This window comes from Hevea brasiliensis, chromosome 16, assembly GCF_030052815.1.
Source record: "Hevea brasiliensis isolate MT/VB/25A 57/8 chromosome 16, ASM3005281v1, whole genome shotgun sequence".
In the NCBI taxonomy this organism is placed as follows: domain Eukaryota; kingdom Viridiplantae; phylum Streptophyta; class Magnoliopsida; order Malpighiales; family Euphorbiaceae; genus Hevea; species Hevea brasiliensis.
In genome coordinates this window covers 55,987,090-56,009,029 of record NC_079508.1, presented here as the reverse complement: position 1 = coordinate 56,009,029, position 21,940 = coordinate 55,987,090, and the positions used below count along the sequence as shown (strand labels likewise).

At 38.1% G+C, this 21,940-nt stretch overlaps 1 protein-coding gene across 2 annotated transcripts; it reads right to left on the bottom strand.

Annotated features, from left to right (window-relative positions):
- Window positions 1-27: 27 nt before the first annotated feature.
- LOC110635200 (pumilio homolog 2) lies at window positions 28-6,898 on the bottom strand. Of its 2 annotated transcripts, XM_021784451.2 has the most exons (9): window positions 5,681-6,898; window positions 3,935-5,469; window positions 3,705-3,846; window positions 3,490-3,597; window positions 2,893-3,105; window positions 2,698-2,808; window positions 1,272-1,466; window positions 988-1,162; window positions 28-506 (listed from the first exon to the last, which is right to left on the bottom strand). In XM_021784451.2, exons 1-9 carry the CDS (start codon window positions 6,317-6,319, stop codon window positions 469-471), a joined length of 3,156 nt encoding a protein of 1,051 aa, XP_021640143.2. In that variant the 5' UTR covers window positions 6,320-6,898; the 3' UTR covers window positions 28-468. The 2 variants fall into 2 exon arrangements, with proteins under 2 accessions (XP_021640143.2, XP_057994785.1); XM_058138802.1 differs by lacking the exon at window positions 28-506 and having other exon boundaries at window positions 757-1,162.
- Between the last annotated feature and the right edge of the window lie 15,042 nt (window positions 6,899-21,940).

Genomic DNA, 21,940 nt, shown 5'->3' with positions numbered 1-21,940 from the left:
GTATAAAGACATTTGACCATGAGAATATAAGAAAAATGTACTTTTTCAAGGGATGGGGAAAAAATAGTCAAATACCGACACATGAAAGGAAAACTCTGGCCTCGCCTCACCTAACATTAACAGCTCTCCACATACCGACATTTGTACAGTCATTGTCACGTTTAGACTATTTCAAACATATGATCATTTTTGTTTTTACACCCTTAAACACTTGTATAGTCATTTTATCTCGTCTTGCAGGGGCATCAGGCGTATTCCACATCTGAACCTCGGCTTCCTCAACTCTATGTATAAACCTTAAAACTACAAAATGTACAGTTTCTGGTACAAGCAATATTGTTTATTTTCAATCAGCTCATACCTGTCTAAAAGATCAAGTGCAGACATATCTCTGGACACGTGAAGGAAGAAAGAGATGAAGCTCACACTAGCCTCAGTCAGCTGTACAATCTTTCTTTCCTATGCCACCTAAGCAAAGTGTAGAGACTGTGCAGCAATTCTCCGTTCTGCAAACAATTCAAGCCACTGACAAGTGAGCTAATTGACATGGAAGAAATTATATGCTCTATGGGTCAAACCACCAAGAGTACCTGGAAAGAAATTGTTTTAGATGTATGTATAGCAGAGAAGTTATGATCATTAGCATTCTTAGAGCCTTGAGACCAAGAGCTGCTTTTAAGAGCCATGACAAATTCTAGCTAACTTTTTACTCTAGACAGCCAAACAGTTTTGAGATGCACATTGCAGAAAATAGGCTTTATTTAAATTCTCCAACGGCATCCCCTTTCCCCATTTTATATATTAACCATCCAATGGGGGTTTATCCCAACATCATTATTTTGGACTATATGCTAGCATGTGCTATGTAACAATTGTTAAGGGTGGGATAATCCCCAAATGCCCCCTTCCAGTGGGATCAAAGCTCATCTCAAGTGCATGCATACAAATAAGTCTCAGCAAAATCATTAACGAGAAAAAATAGAATACCCCCAGCAGCAACAAGTTTCTCTACACGAGCAACAATATGCTTTCCATAAGTATACTTCTTCAAGGCGTTTAAATGAACTTTTATTCGTGAAAGAATCAACTCGCGTTGTTGGTCATCACAAGTCTCGAGCACTTTTTGTACGACATAGTTTGCAAATTGATCTTTCATCATTGCCTGGACAGAAACAGAAGAGAGAGAGAAAGTGACAGAGAGAGATTATCCTCAACCATGATATCATACATTTGCAGCAGAATGATAAAAATTCTGAAATTATTTCACAAACCTGAAGAGGCTCATTTTCATCAGTGGTTCCAAGCATCTCATTCACCAGTAACTCTCGTTCACTGGGGCCACCAAAAGCTAAACATTTCTCCACGACATTGGAGGCAAACTTCTGCTGACTCATCTGAACTATCTTCCCAGCCAACTCCTTAATAATAGCAGATCGTTCATGGGGTTTTCCATGCTCCAATACATGCTGTTTTAAAAAACAAACACTAGAGATTAATGAAAGCTCAACTCAACTCAACTCAACTCAACTAAGCCTTTATCCCAAAAAATTTGGGGTCGGCTATATGAATTCGCTTTCTCCACTCTAAACGATTTTGGATTAAATCCTCAGAAATTTGTAATGCTTTTAGGTAGAGATTAATGAAAGCAATAAAGGAAAAACGTTTCAAGACACTGATAATTCTTACAAAATAACACTCTAGGAGTCCAATATCTAGAATCATAGGAGGGGCTGGAAAATGGCTTTGGGAATGAAGAATTCAAATACTGTATTCCTTTTTTTCCTCCATTGAGAGGTGAAGGGGATGGGTGTGCGCACTGTGCAAGAGAGAAGAATAAATATATAAAAAATGAAGAAGTTCTAAAACATCCTATGACACACCTTAGCTGTGCAAGAGGGAAGAATAAATATATAAAAGATGAAGAAGTTCTAAAACATCCCATGACACACCTTAGCTCCTGTAAAGTGGAATTAAGAAACCCTTAAGATCCTCAAACCAAAGAGCGTGAACTCCAATCACGCTCACATGGCGATTTGTTAACTAGGATCTAAAAGATATCTTAATTCCACTATACAGCAGTTGGAGTGTATTATGGAACATTTACAGGAGTTGAGATATGTCATGGATGTTTGAAAAGTTCAGGGTACCACAAGATTGTTTTGATAAAATTCAGGAATGAACTTATGTATTCCACCTAATGCTATTAATCGTCGAGTTAGTCTGCAATGCAAACACATGATTTAAAGCAAAGTGCATGACAACATGCGACTTTGTACTCTAGTGAAGACTTGTACTCGGTGAGTCCAGATGAACTGTAAAAGAACACCCTTCCCTAAGAGGATAACAGAAGAAATTAATCAACAGCTACTGTTTTTAACACAAGAATGACTTGCCAAAATTGAAATTTCCAAGGACAGGATGAGAGACGTAGAAAATAGAACTAAAACTTCTAGTCTTAAAGTTCAGTCGGTGTTTTTTTCCCCCTTTTATCCAGAGAGAGAGAGAGAGAGAGAGAGAGAGAGAGAGAGAGGATAATATTCATCTCAAGAATACCACATACTTCTTCTCTACAAACAACACAGTGTTGGAAACAGTACTCCAACCTAACACAAAAATCATAATCATAACTCTCCATTGAAAATTTGCAATGCCATATATGAACCCATGGTGAGATATTTCAGGGGAGAGGTAACCAACCTGAACAACATAGTTGCCATATTGATCCTGTGCCAACATGCTAACAGCTCCTAAAATCTCATCCATGACTTTACTTTGTGTTTTTGGATCCTTGCAGTGCTCCAATATTCTCTGTTAATAAGAGAAAATGTTTCCCATTTATTCTGCCAGATAGGTCCATTAAGTCTAAAAATAAGCAAGAAACAGTTTCTGAACCTGTATCACGCGGCACCCATATGGATGGGTGGAGAGAGTCACAACTTGATCAAAGAATGTTGAGACAATAAATTGGATATTTTCTTCAGGCACACACTCAATACACTTTTGGATGACATGGTTCCCATTTTGGTCACGTACACATCGCGTGACATGACCATCAAGTTCTTCGACCATTTTAATCTTCTGTTCTAAGTCAACAACCTCAATGGCCTGAACAATTTAAACAACCATTATAATCAAATGTTCGGCACTAGGACATATATTCATCCCTGTCAATAAATTACTCATTTTTAACTCAGCATGATGATCAAGTATGAAACAGGTAAATAGACAATGCTGTTCACCTAGGAATTGGAAATAATGTCACTACCAGGCTGTGTACCAGGGACAACTCCTTGTGCAATGAGTGTCCACTGTCCACCACCCTGGTAATACAGGTTGGATAGACTGAACAATTTTTCTTATATTTACATGAAGTATAGTTGCACTTGTTTTTCTCAATGCCATTTATGGCATCATCAATCTAAGATCTAATGATGCAGCAAAACATAACAACTTGTATTAAAACATAATCGAAAGCAAGATTAGTGGTACCTTCTGGATCACTCGACAACCATACATTTGAAGGCTAAGAGTCAAAACATGACCAAAAAGGTTGCCAGCCAGTTCTCTTCTCTGTGAAGGAAGTCCATGCTCAAAGAACTGTAACCAAACACATAGTTAACCAAACACATAGTTACTTTGGCAAGTCCAGTAAAATACATAAAAACATAACTAAGCATATCAAAAAATTACTAGAGAAACCAGACCTTCTGAATTACATAATTGCCAAACACATCAGTCATTAAAGCAAGAGCTTGGGGCATGATTTCTTGATAAACCATGTTTTTCTCATCAGCTGTGGCTGTCTCAAGTTTTTGTTGAATGAACCGACTCCCGTACTGGTCCGCACTGCTCATAAAAGATGCCAATGCCACATAAACAAACTAAAGATTGAAATAATGATTGGACACAAATTTATTTTTTAAGCAGGAATTACCTGAACTCAACAACATGTCCGGCAATTTCTGAAAGTTCAAGACACTTAGTTTTATTACTCTTAAACTCCTCCAGAAGAGATGATGCAAAGCTTTCATCCACATTAACTCCTCCATCCAAGTGCCACGGTCCCATGATGCCCCCAGCTAAGTTCCTCATCCCAGAAGGAAAACGCATATTCAGCTCATTGTGTCTTATTGGACTGCCAGGTCCAACGGGAGAGTTTGGAATAACAGGACTTGCAAGGGGACTTCCAGGATATGACATGCCAACACCAAAGGCAGGATTCCCATAATAGCCATGATGATTAGAACCACCAGATTTACCACCTATTGGGACACCATACTGTGACTTCTGAGATGATAAAAGCGCTCCACCATGAGCTTTCTGTAGTTCAAGTAAATTCATATAATTACCTAAGTAGTTCCTATCAACCGAGGGATCATTAAGAGCTGCAAGCTGGGCAGCAGCATACTCTGGAGTCCTCAAGTACTGGAGATATAATGGATCAACAAAAGGTGCCTGAAGGGCACTCCCAGCCATTGGACTACCCATTCTTCCAAGATTATTTGACTCAGAGGCAGCAGCTGTTAGATTTGCTGCAGACCCCAGTCCTCGTCCAAGCACTCTTGAGTCCATTCCAGGAACTACCACAGCCGATGCTGCAGCAACATTTTCAAACAACATTGGTAGATTACCAGTGCCAAGTTGGTTAGCCATCATAGAAGCCAATGCCGGATTGAGAGAGTATCCACTTAACCCATAGTTTGGAAGAGATGAATTCACATTATCTAGATGCTTATACCGAGCAGGTAAGCTGCTGCCACTATTAAGAGTGGAGGTCGGTGATCCTTTCATGTAAGAATTACCAGAAGGAATGCCCAACTTTTTCACTTCAACCTGCCTTTCAGCTACGAAGTACGAGCTGTTCAGGTCTGACCCACTGCCATTGCTCTTACCCAAATCAGAGTAGGATATCGTTGTTGATTGAGTGAGAGAAGGCATATGTAAATGTCTAGACTCGGCCTTCTTTAGGTATGCATTTTGCTTCACTTGACTCTGACCTCCTTGAAGACCAAAGATATCAACCTCCTCTCGATTTTCTTCATCTATCACACCATTTGTTGACAAGTTCATGCCAGACAAAGCAGCTGCCAAATCTGTAGACTCACCTATGCTAGACGAAACACCATTGAATGAGTTTGAACCAGCAATACCTCTATTTTCAGATGAAGAAGCCCTCCCTTGTCCAATGGGTGTTGGGCAAGGGCTAGGGGCCCTAGCTACAAGTTGAGGATCAGGAGTAGTACTTCTAGACAAGGAAGAACCTACAGCAGCAGCATAACTATAAGATGTAGGCGGCCCAATGTGTTGGACAGCAGATGAGCCCTGACCATTTGAACCTGCAGAAGACAGCTCACGGCGCAAATGAGCCAGCTCAGCTTCAGCTGAACCTACACTCTCAACATTCTCATTAACTGCATTAGCCTGGCGAGAAGGTTGCCCTGTTACAGGGGTTGCACGCCCCAAATCATCCTGGGACACAAGTAGATTGACATATTCGCATCAAAGCCAATAGGAAGCAACGAATGCGACAACATACAATCCAGGGAAATGAAATAATCCCATTGATACTAATGCAACGATGAAGAAATAAAGCAGACAACACCACAGAAGTTACATGAGATTCACAATCAAAAAGCAACATAAATTAGAATATTTAAGCCCAATAGCAGAAATAAATCACCTGAAAGATTTCTGCAAGGCTCTTCTGTTTACTACCAAGTCCTAAACCTAGTAAACCAATCAGACCATCACCACCCCACTCTGTGGAGCCACCCACCTTCTCAGTCTCAACCTCAGTTTCATGTTTCATTGAATCAAATCCTGGTGGCATAGAGAACATAGATCTTCCACTCCCATTATCAGGCCTATTCACTTTCCTCCTATCACCAATCCCACCTAAAACCGAACTCCCTCCACCCTTCAATCTTTGTGTGAACCTCCAATCCTCCCTGGAAAGCAAAGGAGGTGGAAGCCTAGGGTTCAAATTCACATTTGAGTAATAGTACGACAAATAAGCTGGGTCAGACCTAAGCTCCTCCTCTGACACAAGCCCATTCCCATTTTTGCCATTAACAAACTCAGCAAAGGCAGCAGCAGCAGCACCGCCTCCACCACCTAGCAAGCCCCCAACTGCGGTCAATGAACCCTCCACAGTTGGAGGCGCAGAACCACTTCTATACAAATTGAGCTCTCTCTCGAGATCATCAGGTTCTTGCCTGCGTTGCTCACGCAGCAATAACCCTATTTCCTTCTCCAAATCATCACTGAATGATCCGTCATTAGTTCCTACCATCGGCCGCCTACCCAGTTCAGATAACATATTCAAAACCCCAATTTGATCATCAACTATAACAACTCAAGAACTGATCAATACCCGGTACCAACAATCACAACCTAAACCCTGAAAAAATCCCAAAATGAGAACTTTCTACGTCTAAAGCAGCTAAGCACCATACATACAAGTCCGATAAAGTAACTTTAAGTATAAAAGATCAAAACATTCTGCCACCTAAACTGCTACGAAATCAATAATCTCAATCCTAAACTACAAACCTCGATTATTAGCCACAAAAAAAAAAAAATTAAAATCCAAATATGGGTTACTCTCCCAGAATCGATTTCCTAATATAAATTAGACAACTTTGGCGGACCATGTTTCCATGTAAAAGCAAGCAATAAAACAAACAGCAACAAAATTCTATGAGGAGAAGTTGCTATGAGTAAGCAAGAAAAGCCATTGAGATACATCAGAGAAGAAAGAGTTGGTTCTCGCATAAAGAGATGGAATGGAGAAAGCGAGAAAGAAAGAGTTTTAATAAACGGCTGCGATCAATCTGGCGGCGATGGGTTCTTGCAAGAACCCTTAGGGCTTTGTTCCATATCTAGCAACGATTAAATACCGTTAGATTCGGAGCAGTAGAAACCCCATCTTCAAAATAAAATAAAATAAAATAAAATAAAATAAGGTAATTAATTAAAAAATAAATAAAAGGTTTGCTACAAGTGAAAATAATGACGGGTGGTATTCTAAAAGGAGATATATGAAAAAAAAATAAATAAAAAATAAAGAAAAGACGAAAAAAAAAGAGAGATTTTTAGAAAGAATATAGAGTTAAGTGATGAAAGTAGAAGAAGAACCTTTCATATATTACGTAACATTAATAGCAGGTTATTACTGTAAATAACATAAAGGGTATGGCTCATAAGAGCCAACTATAGAGTTGGAATTCTGAAAATGAAGGAACTAGCAAGTTAGAAACTAAATTGGTGGAGAGATAGCTCGAAATGACACGATGAGATGCATACCTCCAAAATAAGAAACATAAGGGTGAGGAAATAAAGTTTAGAATAGGTGGGATGGGCAGTTAAGTTCACTAACTAGTATTATGAGCCCAAAATTAGAGACAAGGGTCGAAGAGGAGGTACAACAAGGTTGGGAATGTATCAAAAAATAACAAAAATAAGAAAAAAAAGAATAAATAAGATCCAAAGAATAGAAGAGAGAGATTAAAAAAGATTAATTTTGGTGGATGAGATGAAGAGATAAAGGAAGAATACAAAGGACATGGGTTATATATCATAAATCACATAATCAAAGAGTTAAGGGTCAAGTCAGTAGTCTTAATAGAGTATTATATACTTTAACTAGATAAATTAAATCATTCAAGGGCAATTACTGTTGATCCTAACTCGTCTATATTAAACAAAAATAAGGCATGTATAGTCTTTGAGCAAATTGACAAGCTCTATTGACGATCAAAACGACTTAAAAAGTGTTGTTAAGGTCCTCAATATTCTTATAATCACAGTTCTATAAATCGACTAAATCAATAATTTCGACAACATAAAATGTACAAGTGTGGTAAGCTTTGAGAAAATCTTATTAGGGCTTTAGCATCCCATGGATAAGTAATGATCTCCCATAAAATGCTTACAATAGACTATTCAATAATGCATTTTATGACGTATTATGTGACAAAATTTATAAATCACGCCTCAATAGAGTAGAAGGGATAGTGAGATAGGAGAATTAGAACTTAAGTACAATGGCTAACAAAAAGAGTGTCCAATGAAAATGTAATAAGCATTAAGAATAATAACGAATGGTGAATGAGTATTTAGATTTGATACTTATGCTTTCAATGAATAACAACAAGTAGAGAAATAAAGAAGAGTCCGATAGTAGCAAAATGCTTTTAATAGTTTATCTGTGACTCAGGTAATAAGTATTCGTACTTGTTATACTAATGTTTTTCTTATTTTTTTTATTTTTAAATTTAATGATGAATTTTATTAGGGAGAGGAGATTGTAATATCTAAAATTTTTAAATTAAATTTAAAAATTTATATTATTAACTTATTAAAAATAAATTATTTTATTAATTTAATACTTTAATTTAAGTTATTGTTTTGTTTTTACATTAGGTGTTAATATTTTGATTAAAGTATTAATTAAGTGCATAATAAAATTATATATATATATATTACATTATTTTCTATTGGGATCGTTGATATAATAATAATAATAATAATAATAATAATAATAATAATAAAAGGTTTTGAAAATCCTCATTGCATCAACCCCCTCTCCCGAGAAAATAGTTGGTTTGGTACCCTTTCCCCCCTTATTCCATTCACCCTTTTAGATCGCTCCTTTGCGATTGATGAAGCCCCAAGGAAGTGACAGATGGGCGATGACCCTTGTTGACAACAACAGCAAGAGAAAAGTAAGGAGAGAGAGGGATGTGCAACTGAAAGTCCTCAACCAAAAATCTGGCGATCCATATGCCGGATGGACCTACTCTCAACAGTGTTGGACTCCTCACATTGTAGGCTTCATTTCCAGACCACATTGTTCCCTAACATCGCCAGAATCACGTGGATTGAGGACAGAGAAACTATAGTGTTTCAGTCAGATTTCAGCTAATTCAATCATCACCCGGGCAATCCAAGACCATTAACGTACCGTCTCCGACGCAATCTTCGATTTGCGATAAAATCTACCTCGATTGAAGCTTAGACAATTAAAATGCATATTGGACAATCAAGATCAAATCATTTGATTCACACACGATCTGAGCAGAGTTTCAATAAACTGACTTTGTAATTGTGACTAATGGCCCTAGGGAATTCAAAAAATGCATTTGGATAGACGATACTTCACTACAGTCAATACTGAGTTTTTGGCTCTGTACGAATATCTGTTGAGCCCATTTAAAAAGTTACGTTTATAAATATTTATAATATTTTGAGATACCTTGAACGCGTTTCAAATAGTGTTAGAATTGACATTAATAAGTCTCAACTCAAACTCAGTGATTTAACTTAGAACTATGATCATCAATTAATTAATTAATTATATAGATAAAGCAAAAATAATTAAAATGAACTAGAATGACCCAAGAAACAGACCTCAAATAATATTTTTGGCGCTATAGACATTATTTATTTGACTACAAAAAAGTTTAGGTACTTAAGTTTGATCGGAAGAATTGGATATGAACTAGGGTTCTCGTAGGCTTCGAATAGGTATTACAATATTGTCGTGGGCCTAAAGCCATTATGTAGCATTTTCTTTACAAAATGTTAATTTTATTTACAAAGAAAACTCTGTCGAAATTCTAGCAAATTTTAGAATTGTTATTATTGCTTTCTAGTCAATTATTTTATTATTAGAATTCTCAAGTACATAAATATACTTGAGCATTGTAAATTACTTCGATCAAGTATATTATATTTATTGTAATACCCCTATTTGTATAACCTGGTATATTTCACTGCTCCGGTGACCGGCGTCGGTCTAGACAATTAAGGGGATTAAAACCATGCTTAAGATAATTAGATAAACCATAAACACAAATTATTAGTAATGTTCAAGTAGTTAAGTATAAATAAGAAAAACAGAACATAAGAAGTTAAACGAGCCGAGAGTCACAGCGATGGGTGACCTTCTCGGGAACGACTGCGAAGTCATTTTAAACTCAAATTTCGAACCGTAAAAAGTGACGCTGCGGTCCTTAGGACCCTTATGAACACAGTAGAAAAGAGAAAATCACGAAAAAGAACTGTTAAGCCAGTCAAATAATTAAGTCAGGGAGCCGAAAGAAATATGGAATTACTTGCAAACCGGGATGAACCGGCGAGGGGCAATTTGGTCAATTAACCCTGAGAGCTGACTTCTGACCTAACCGTCAAATAAAATCGGAGAAAAGAAAATTTCAGAATCGAGAATTAAATTAAAGAACTAATAGAAAAATAGAAAAAAAAAAGAGAAAAATGAAAAAGTAAAAATGGTGATGACATCATGCATGATGCCATAAAAGGTATAATTAATAAATTAATTAATTAGGTTTTTGTGGTCTTCCATAACTAAAATAAATAAAGAAAAGAAAAGAGAAAAAAAAAAAAACAAAAATCACTTCTTCTTTTCCCTTGGTTGCCGCCTCACCTCCTCCACATTTTCTCCATGAAAATTCTCCATTAAAGCTTGCAATCAAGCTTTAATTTGTTCACTTACCCTTCATAAATCCCATAAAAACCTTATTAGAGCTTGCAATCTCAACTTAAGAACAAGAAAGAAAGAAGAAAGAAAGAGAACAATTGAAGATTGGTGTTTAAGTTGAGGTTAGTTTGTTAATTTGTCATTTTTCCATTTTAAATGCATATGTGATGGTTGAAATGAGCTTAGAATTAATGAAATGAAATGAAAATATGGGGGAGGGACCATTATTGAATTTTCGGCCAGCTTGAAGGGGGCCATGATGTGCATGAATTTAATGGGTTTGAATGAGTTATGGACCTCCTTTAGTTGAAGGATTATAGTAGGGAACTTTGAAATTACTAATGGTAATTAAGTAGTGAGATTAGGGTTTGGAGGCCTAGGGTTTTGAGGCAAATTTTGGAGAAATGCATAAATGATGACTTTGACCTATTGTGAAGTGAAAAATGGTCAATAATGACCAAAGGAGATGTGTGGGAATTATTAGAATAGAAGTCAAATTCGTAGGTTGAATGGTCATGCTGCCAGCCAACTTTGAAAGACCAAAACGGAAATTTTACAAGTCCAATTGATATGCCACCAATTGAGGATGAAAATAGACATAAAATGACACAATTTTCATTAAGGAACCATGCCCAAAAACTGACCAAAACCTAGTGAACCAATTGACCAAAGTTGGTTAAGAGCGATCACATCAAGACAAACTGACCAAATGAACAGTAATTGTTCATTTAGTCATAACTCGAGCTAGGAAGGTCAAAATGACCTGAAATTTTACCAGTAATTAGATAAGATATAGATCTAAAACTTTCATGAAGAACACCAACTCAAATTATGCCATTAACCTAATCAAATTATTGAGCAAAGTTGAGTTACTGAACCTGCAAAACTGCAGGATTGCCATTTGAACAGTAAGGTTTCAATGGCTATAACTCTTTCTAGAAAACTCCGATTTAGGTGAATCTTGAACCGATGGAAACCTAAGACATAGTAGAACATTTTGTATGAGGGAAATTAGACCAAATTATGGACTTAACTTGATCAAATTATTGAACGAAGTTGGATAAAAAATCTGCCAGAACCAAAATTGCAGCATGAACAGTGCACGTGAACAGTAACTGTATTTTGGCTATAACTTGAGCTACAAAACTCTAATTGGGGTGATTCAAAAAGAAGAATAAACTTAAGACAATTGGGAACATTTTCTATGAAGAAAGTTTTGCCAAATTCCAACAATAAAGTGACCAATGGAACAGTGCAACTTAGGACTCCAAAACTGAAATTTACCAAATTTGCCTAAAAGACTTAGGATTTGAGTAAACAACCAAAACCAACAAGTTTAGTGACCAAAATGTGGTATGTGGGTGAAGTTGGAGTTCCCATACCTATTAAGCCTTAGAAAGTCAACTATTTGACTTGAATAGTGTAGTGAATAGTAACCCAAAACACAAAAATTTCGAGAACGTCGAATTTAACACGTTAGAACTAGATAAATGTGAAGTTAAATTATTTTGGATTTATGTTAAGTTCTAGACTGAAACATTATAAAATTGTGTGTTTCAGTTGAAAAGAATATTGGGAAGGAACCCGATGAACCGAGTCGAGGCTAAGGGGCGACTCACTTGAGGTTTGTGCACAACATCGCTATGCTTTAAAAATTCATTGATTAAATGAATGAAATATGCATTTTACTATTGCTTTGAATTGTTGAAAGTATTGTGACCTTATTTATGATGTTTTGATTTAAATTGTGAAAGTTATTGTGTATATTTGAAATGACAATGTTTAGCAAATTGTTAAGATAAGTTTTGAAACCACAGTATCATGACCATATATTTGAACACCTCACTAGCACGACTAGTGGGGGTAATTAGTTTCGAATTTTGATTCCTTCTCTGGAAAAGTGTTGAGGTGTGCCAGTAGAAGAGGATGTGAATGGATATCCATATATTTGAGCTAGCTAGCCTTGTGATGTGATTTCGCTTTAGCCTCTGGCTATTGAGATTCTATTTATTTCGAATGGCATGATCTAACTGTGAATTTTATGAAATGTGTTTTGATTCTTCGAAATGAACTTAGTTTGCATTAAAATTTCATAATTCGTGTTTTGTGTTTAATGCTCATGTTTAGTTAAATTTTTGAATAAATGTGATTTATATTCTGCATAAAGATTATTTTAGTATGTTGTGCATCACTGAGTCCTAGTACTCAGTGATAGCTTTTATTGCTATCGCAGATTTAGAGACTAGAGGAGCAGCAGACTGAGCTGCTGAAGATTGAGGATCATTCAGCTTGAAGTCTTCGGGTATAATTTATACCCCAATTGTAAATATTTCTTTTGATGTATGTATTGCATATAAATGTATGGACATGTAAAAATGGGTCTTGAGCAGTTTGTATAAAATTTGTATAAAGTTGTAATATATATTGTAGTTTAAAATTCTCTTAATGTAAATTTTGTAATGATGTATCTAAATTGTTTTGTTTCTAATAAAATATGAATTGAACTATTTTATTTAATTTGAATGAAATGGATTGCTAGTATTTTGATGATCATTGGATAGTAGATTTGAAATTTGAAAGTTGATAAATGTGTTGAGAAATTGATTGAGATTGAGTATGAAATTGAAGCAGTTGTTGAGAAAAATTTTTAGAAGTGTTTTTTACAGGTATTTGAAGAACTGATTTTTCAAAATACAGAGGGAACTCTGTCAAAATTTTTATAAAATTTGCGGAAAACTAAAATGAACCAAAAATATTAATTAGATTTACTTTTAATCATATGTTTTAAATACCTATTAGAAGATGCTCACCACTTGTCAAAAGTAAGAAAATTGTTTAAAATCCCTTGTGGGGTACTTAATGAGTTATTGGTAGGTGAAGTTTGGTAGTTCATTAGGTATTCTACGGGATCATGTTATACCTTACAGAGGGGTAAGGTGTGACATTTATTGGATCGAGGAGGGCTCTCCATATGGTAAGTTTTCATTATGGATTTAGTTAATGGGTTGGGCCAGGCTCACATTTTATGATTTATGTGATAATGAGATTTTTAGGGTTGAGCAGGACTTCCTTATGTGGTGTGTGTACTACATGCGAGTATATTTTATATATAAATAAGTACGCATGCGTGTGTGTCATGCATGGTAGAGGATGTGTGGCTCCAATTTATCTTTTTATGCAGAGAATTGGTTGTGCCTTTGTTTCATAGTATTGCATATTCATGCTAAGATTATATTAATATTAGATAGTTGTAAAAATTATAATTTATTTAACAAACTTGCTAACTTAAACACTTATTTTTATGCCATTATTTTCCCCTAAGTGATAAGAGGCGTACATTTATTTTAAAGTCTAACCTACATTTTTCTTTATAGGTTATTTGTAACACCCCAAAAATTTTAAATTTTATTATTTTATGAGTATTATTGATATTTTAATTTTATTTAAATTTTAAGAAATTATTTGAGATTTTTCGGATTTTAAAAATCGGGTTCGATTTTCCGAAAATATAAATTTAGATGATTTTTAAAAATTAATTTAAAGACCACGTGGCAAAACTAAAAATATATTTGGAGTCTACGAATTTTTCTGAGTTTTCTGAATTTTTTTCAGAATTTTTGGACCTCGTTTTCGGTCCCGAGGCAGAGTAAAAATTTAAAATTTTGTATCTTGAATCGAACCCGCCGAATCGAACCGGACCGGATCGGACCGGTCGAATCGGACCGACCTTTTCTTTTTCTTCTTTCCCCTTCCCCCGCGCGTCCGACCTCCCTCCCTTTCTCTCTCTTTTTCTCTCTCCTCCCTCCTCCCCTTGCCGCGCCGCTGCCTCCCCTGCCACCTCAGCTCGCCGGCGCCCACCCCCAGCCGTCCCAGCCCACCGGCCGCCTCCCCAAACGGCCGGAAAACGCGCGCGAACGTCCCTCCCTTACACGCGTGACTTTTCGACTTCCCGGCCAAAATCCGGCCGATCCGGCCACCAATCGGACCGGGTCTTGTGTCTAAATTTATCTACTCGTCGAGAGCTTTCCATAGACACCAAGAACACCGAAATCCAGTGAGCGGTTTGTCCAATTTTTGCCCGGGAATTTTAGCCCATTTTGACTTTCGGGCTAGATTTCTTGCAAACCGTGAACCCCACGAGAAAACCGAGAGTACCAGAGCGCTCCACTCGTCGAGAGCTTCGCGAGGATATAAATTTCAAAATTTTCTGACACCGTTTTCGATGGGTCCCACGGAACTTCGCAGTGTTTTTCCGAGCATTAAATGAGCTTAGAAAATTCTAAAAAGTTTATGTACTAACCCCCGTGTTGTGGGCTTCGTGTAGGTATCCTCAATTCGCGGAAATTCGACAGTTATCCAGGTCTGTGAATTTCCGGCCAGACAGACTCGTTACCGGAAAAGTCTCCGAATTGAACCGAGGTTTTGGCTACCCCTCCATTGTCAAGGCCCCAGCGTCCCAGTCGAATCGCAAAGGTAAACCCGAACCTTACTTTTTCGTAATTTTCTAGTGCTTAAATAGGATTAAAAATCCATAAAATATTCGTGATAGCCCAAAAAATTTTGATTCTTTTTGCAATAGCCTAGTAATATTGCTAAGGACCGCGGGGCAAAGTTTTAGAATTTTTAGAGTTTGTTTGGGTAGTTTTTGCAAAAATGATCAATTATAAGGACTAAATTGAAATTTTACATATTGTGATGGATGATTGATTTGATGGGCCCAGGAGAGGCTGTGTGATGAGATTGAGTTGTGGATATATGGGTTGTGAATATAGAAGTGTGTTTTGAGCCCTTTTGCAGGTTGGGTAGGTCCTAGATATAGGGGAGACTCTGTCGAATTTTCGGTACGACTTAGGACGTATTTGGTCTTTTCTTGATTTGTATTGAGTCATTTGTATTAAATAATTGTAATGTAATTGTCAGGTGAGCCGGGACAGCCTTCTTCCTCCGCCTAGCCGCCCCAGTGACCGTTGTCAAGTTTGTGAGTAAAATATTAATTTTAATTGTAATTTCACTATTATTATATGTTCAAGCATGTCCATGCATCACTTATATGTATGTATCTATGTAGATAAACTCTAGGCACATTTTATATTGCATTTATAACTGTTAAAGTGCCATGGATGTTGTTGTGGTAATTTGGAGCAGTGTGCGCGCGTTGGTGTGCGTGTGATGTGGTGTGGACTATGCATAGGACGGGTAGTGTGACACCCCTTACCCGTGTACAGTATACCCGAGTAAGTAGTGCCACACGGTGTACTGGCACTCTCTAATATACCTTACTTAATTTGTGTCATGCTTTTGAAGTTAATTTATGAAATATGATTTGTTTTTATAATTTTATAATTTTTGGGACTCCAGAGAAGGGTTATTGAGGTTCCCATGACATTAGAATGCCAAGAAAATATTTAGAAAAATTTTTCAATCGGTACAGACAATTTTGACCCGTTAAGCCAAACGGAGGGCATTTTGGTCATTTCGCCTTCCGAGGTGATTTTTGGCCAACTTGTCCAGTTGAGTAAATAATTAATATAACATAAAATATGAATAAACATTACTAGAAATGAAATTTGAAATGAGTAGTGAAAGAAAAGAAAAGAAAATGCAAAATAAGGCAAAAATGACATCACATGATGTCACTCACTCACTCACCAACCAATCACAATTGAGCTATCCTTTGACTAACAAATAAAAGACCAAATGAAGACCAAAAGGAACAAAAAACCAGCCAAAAAGCGTAGAGAGAGGAAGGAGAGGGTTTCCACCATAGCCACCTCCATGAAAGCTCTTTCAAGCTTTAAATTCCATGCTTCCTCACCCTAAAACCCTAGAAGCTCTTCACTAAAATTTGCCCTAGCACCTTGCTAAAGCTTTTGGCAGCCAAGAAGGACAAAGAAAGTGAGGTTTAGAGACTTGGAAAAATCTTCCACTCAAGGTTAGTGCACATAAATACTCAATTCACCTTTATTCCATGTTAAAGCCTTTAAGTGAGCAAGAATTGGTAACTTAAGTGAATGGAATTTATACTTATGCATGCCTTCAATTTCGGCAGCCCTAAGGGAGGAAGAATAAGGGAGTGTTTTGATGGTTTTAATGGACTTAACATGAATCCGGATACCCTGCACTGAATTCTGCAGAATTGACCAAATGATCTCCAATTCATGTAAATATATAGCTTAAACATAATCTCCAATTCATGTTAAGTCCATTAAAACCATCAAAACACTCCCTTATTCTTCCTCCCTTAGGGCTGCCGAAATTGAAGGCATGCATAAGTATAAATTCCATTCACTTAAGTTATCAATTCTTGCTCACTTAAAGGCTTTAACATGGAATAAAGGTAAATTGAGTATTTATGTGCACTAACCTTGAGTGGCAGATTTTTCCAAGTCTCTAAACCTCACTTTCTTTGTCCTTCTTGGCTGCCAAAAGCTTTAGCAAGGTGCTAGGGCAAATTTTAGTGAAGAGCTTCTAGGGTTTTAGGGTGAGGAAGCATGGAATTTAAAGCTTGAAAGAGCTTTCATGGAGGTGGCTATGGTGGAAACCCTCTCCTTCCTCTCTCTACGTTTTTGGCTGCTGGTTTTTTTGTTCCTTTTGGTCTTCATTTGGTCTTTTATTTGTTAGTCAAAGGATAGCTCAATTGTGATTGGTTGGTGAGTGAGTGAGTGACATCATGTGATGTCATTTTTGCCTTATTTTGCATTTTCTTTTCTTTTCTTTCACTACTCATTTCAAATTTCATTTCTAGTAATGTTTATTCATATTTTATGTTATATTAATTATTTACTCAACTGGACAAGTTGGCCAAAAATCACCTCGGAAGGCGAAATGACCAAAATGCCCTCCGTTTGGCTTAACGGGTAAAAATTGTCTGTACCGATTGAAAAATTTTTCTAAATATTTTCTTGGCATTCTAATGTCATGGGAACCTCAATAACCCTTCTCTGGAGTCCCAAAAATTATTTTATAATTTTTCCCTGTCTAGGGCTCCTCGTTGCGAACCGCACTTCCTCCGATGACCCATCGCTTGGGCACCGGCTCATTTGACTCAGTTGTATTTTATTTCTAAAATTTTTACTAAATTTTTCTTATTAATATTTAAGTTAATTAGGGTTCCTGACTTTAGTTTAATTATTTTTCCGAATGTTCTAGCTGTCCGGACCGACACCGGCCACGAATAAAGAGGATGTACTGAGTGGTTAATGGAGGGTGTTACAACTCTTCCTCTAATTTAAATTTCGTCCTCGAAATTTACCTGATGCAAACAGTTGAGGGAACTGTTGCCTCATCGTTTCTTCACTTTCCCAAGTTGCCTCCTCGGTGTTGTGGTGCCTCCAAAGCACTTTCACCAATGGAATTTGCTTGTTCCTCAATTCTTTTACTTCAGAGCCAGATCCGTAGAGGTTCTTCTTCATATGTCAAATCATGTTGTATTTCAATTTCTTCTCTGGAGATGACATGTGAAGGGTCTGAGCGGTATCTTCTGAGCATGGACACGTGGAACACATTGTGGATCTTGTCCAACTCTGGTGGTAAAGCTAGCCTATAGGCCACTGGACCCACACGTTCAATGACTTCATATGGGCCAATCAACCTAGGGCTCAACTTACCTTTTCTTCCAAACCTCAACACTTTCTTCCATGGTGACACCTTGAGGAACACTTTGTCGCCAACCACATATTCTATTTCTTTTCTCTTCAGGTCGGCATAAGATTTCTGTCTGTCTGAGGCAACCTTCAAGTTGGCTTTGATTATTTTCACTTTTTCCTCACTGCTTTCACAGTGTCAGCCCTACCGATTTGTCTTCTCCCAATTCATCCAAAGACACACTGGAGTTCTACATTTTCTCCCATACAGTGCTTCATACGGGGCCATTTGGATACTAGCTTGGTAGCTATTGTTGTATGCAAATTCTGCCAGTGGAAGATATCTATCCCAACTTCCCTCAATTCAGTGGGTGCCATCCTATAAGGAGCAATGGAAATGGGTGCTGTACCCGGCAGTGTCTCAATAGCAAATTCAACTTCCCTTTCTGGTGGCAAACCAGGTAACTCTTCAGGAAATACCTCTGGGAAGTCTCTCACTGTGGGTATGTCACTCAGGTTTGGCTTAGCCTGCCTAGTATCCACCACATGAGCTAGGTAGGCTTCACAGCCTTTTCTCATCATTCTTCTTGCAACTGTGGCTGAGATGACATTGGACAAGAAATCTGTCCTTTCCCCCACAACTGTGATCTCATTACCCTCTGAAGTTTTTAGAGAAATTCTCTTCAATTTGCAATCAACTATTGCCTGATGACGTGACAACCAGTCCATTCCCAAAATCACGTCAAACTCATGGAAAGGCAACTCAATCAGGTCTGCCAAGAATTCATACCCCTGAATCCTTAAAGGGCAACCCTTGTACACTTTGTTCACTACCACACTGTGGCCCAATGGATTAGTGACCAGAATATCTTGGTCACTCTCCCCTACCAATATCCCCCTTTCTACGGGTAGGTTGATGCAGATGTATGAATGAGTGGATCCTGGATCCACCAATGCATGCACAGGTGTAGTGTAGAGGGAGAACGCACTCGATGACGCCCGGCATCTTGCTCCTCCCGAGCTCTCAAGGCATAATTTACGGCAGTGGTGCATTATCCGGCCTTCTGGCCGCTCGATGCAGCCTGCGAGATGGTCCCACGACTGGATTTACGGACCTTCTACCCCTTGGTGGTGCAGAGCAGTGCATGCGCTTGTGTTGGAGCGGTGTAGTTGTTCTGCGTGGGCAGCTTCTTCAACCGATGCTCTGTTGACCCACATCTCAAGCAGCACCGATTACTCTCCAACACTCCTTATGCCATTTTTGACGGTGTGGACATGCGAGAAGATGCCGGGCTGGTCCTGAACCCCATCCTCGAGAGCCGCCCACCGATGGTGTGGGTGACCTCTCCTAGGGGTGAGCGTGGCACGGGCCTCGAGGTGACTCGGCCCCGTGGCTGACCCGAACTCGTGCGGGAGGACCCTTAAACTTCTTCCACGATGCAGAGCTGAACTAGACCGACCGGTCCCCTCTTCTGTCTCTCTCTTCTAGTCCACTCACTAATTCTCACTTTTTCAACCTTTATGGCAGCTTCCACTAACTTGGTAAATTCGGTGATTCCCAAGGCAGTGAGCTGGATCTTGATGTTGTCATTTAGTCCCTCTTCAAATCTCTTACATCTTTCAGCTTCATTAGGGACTATCTCCCTTCCATAACGGCTTAATCGAACACACTCCTTCTCATACTCGCCACCGACAACCGCTTTGCCTCAGTTAATGAATTCCCTTCTTCTCTCTTCTAGGTATACAAGTACCACATATTTCTTCTTGAACTCAGAGAGGAAGAAGTCCCAAGTTCTGACTTGGCTGCACTTCATCGGACACGGTGTCCCACCATCCGTAGGCATCGTCTTGTAACAAGGATATAGCGACTTCTAAGTTACGCCTGGGTGCAGTGGAGTTGTTTTAAGACTCTGCCCATTCTGTTCAACCAATTCTCGGCTGCAACAGAGTCATCTTCTCTCTTGCCATAAAAATCCACTGCCCCAAATTTTCTTAACCTCTCCAAGTGTGATTTCTGCTGTGGAGCTGGTGGTGGTGGTGCTGGCATTACTCCGGCCATTTGTCTAAAGAAATCAGCCATTTGTTGAAACATGGCCTGTGGAGGCTGAGCAGGTTCTACTTGAGCTGGCGGAGCAGATTCTCTCATGCCCCCAGTCTCAGCTGCTGCAGGTGGAGCATGACTCTCCACTTCCTCCTCGACGGCTCTCTGAGATGACGGGTCCATATCCTATTCAGAATAAGAAAAATAAACAGATCTGCGTTAGTGTCACCTCGACTCTTACAAATGCAATGCATGGTATGGACTCAATCTAGGCCCAGAAACGCCTAAACCGTGCTCTGATACCACTAAATGTGACACCTCTTACCCGACTACAGTGTAGCCGAGCAAGTTATGCCACTCAGTGTGCCGAGCACTCTATTTTATCTTAATTCATTTTTATTCTTCCTTTTGAATATAACTTGTGAAATATAATTTATTTAAGCCTTTTTATCGAAATTATTATTTCTTTGAGGTTCCGGAAATTTTAAAGAAAATCCGGCAGAATACCGGCTAAAAATGGAGAAAACAGTTCTTCGGAACCTGTGAAAAAAACTTCCTATATTCATTTTCCATCATCTCAACTCCATTTATCAAATTCTCAACAATGTTCAATCTCAGTTCTCATTCATCCATCTCATATGATACCATGCATAATTCATATATAAACATTCACTTTTCCATTTACAACCATACTTTTCATTATTTACATGAATATCAAAATACATTACATAAGTTTCAAATACATATGAGAAAATAAAATCAATTACAAAATACCAAAATGACATCTAGCGTCCTACCAATGCACTGCAGACAGTGAGGTGACACAGACACTATGCGTAATCGTGAACCGCCTTACCGAACTGTGGTCTCTGGCGCTCTGTCCAATCTTTCGCACCTACGCGTTGCAAAAGCGCTAAGCATAAAGCTTAGTGGTGCAAATAATAAAATAGAAAGAAATAATATGCAATATAAAAATCATAATTTCTTAGCCATTGTGTTCATAAGAACTGAATAATTACCAACTTAGTGTTTAGTCGAGGGCTAATTACGTTTTATGATATTAACTTCTTCATGCATTTTGTTAATTATTTTCTTCATGATCTTGAGTTTCTTTGTATTCTATCGTAATCATTCATGATATTTAATTTTCGTATTTTCTTTAACAATAGGTTCATTTACGCTATACTTTTCCATGCCCAAGTAACCTATCTTTGAACGATCGGATCGATAACGGGTCGTTGGCACTGGACACCGCGGTGCCTCGGGCCGTCATACCATGGGACGCAGAACGTCAACCACGTATGCAGTCAGTATGGCTAAAAAGCCATGATATCACATAATCGGCGTAAAAGCCATGAATACGGGCATAAAAGCCATGGATACGGGCATAAAGCCATGAATACAGGCATAAAAGCCTTTCCTTTCGCAGTACTGCTAAAACAATACCCTATTGGCATGCCAAACTATCCAAACCAATCACATTAGGCCTACTAGGGCATTTTGCATTTTTAAGTTTCACAATTTTTGAATTTCAAGTTTTCATGTCACTATTCATTTCATTAGTCAACTAAAATGTTGACTTTTGCATAAACAATAGGTACATTGGTTTTAATACTCCCAACATACCACATTTTTTATTCAAAACTTGTTAGTTTTGGTCACTTTCTCAAAGCTTAGGTCATTTTGGCAAAATTGCCAATTTTGCCTCAATAACCCTTCGCTGGGACCCGGTCCTTCGGGGTAGTCACGGCTTGAGTTCTTCGCTGGTACCCCGATTTGATTTATTAAGCGAAAATCCGGCTTGAGTTCTTCGCT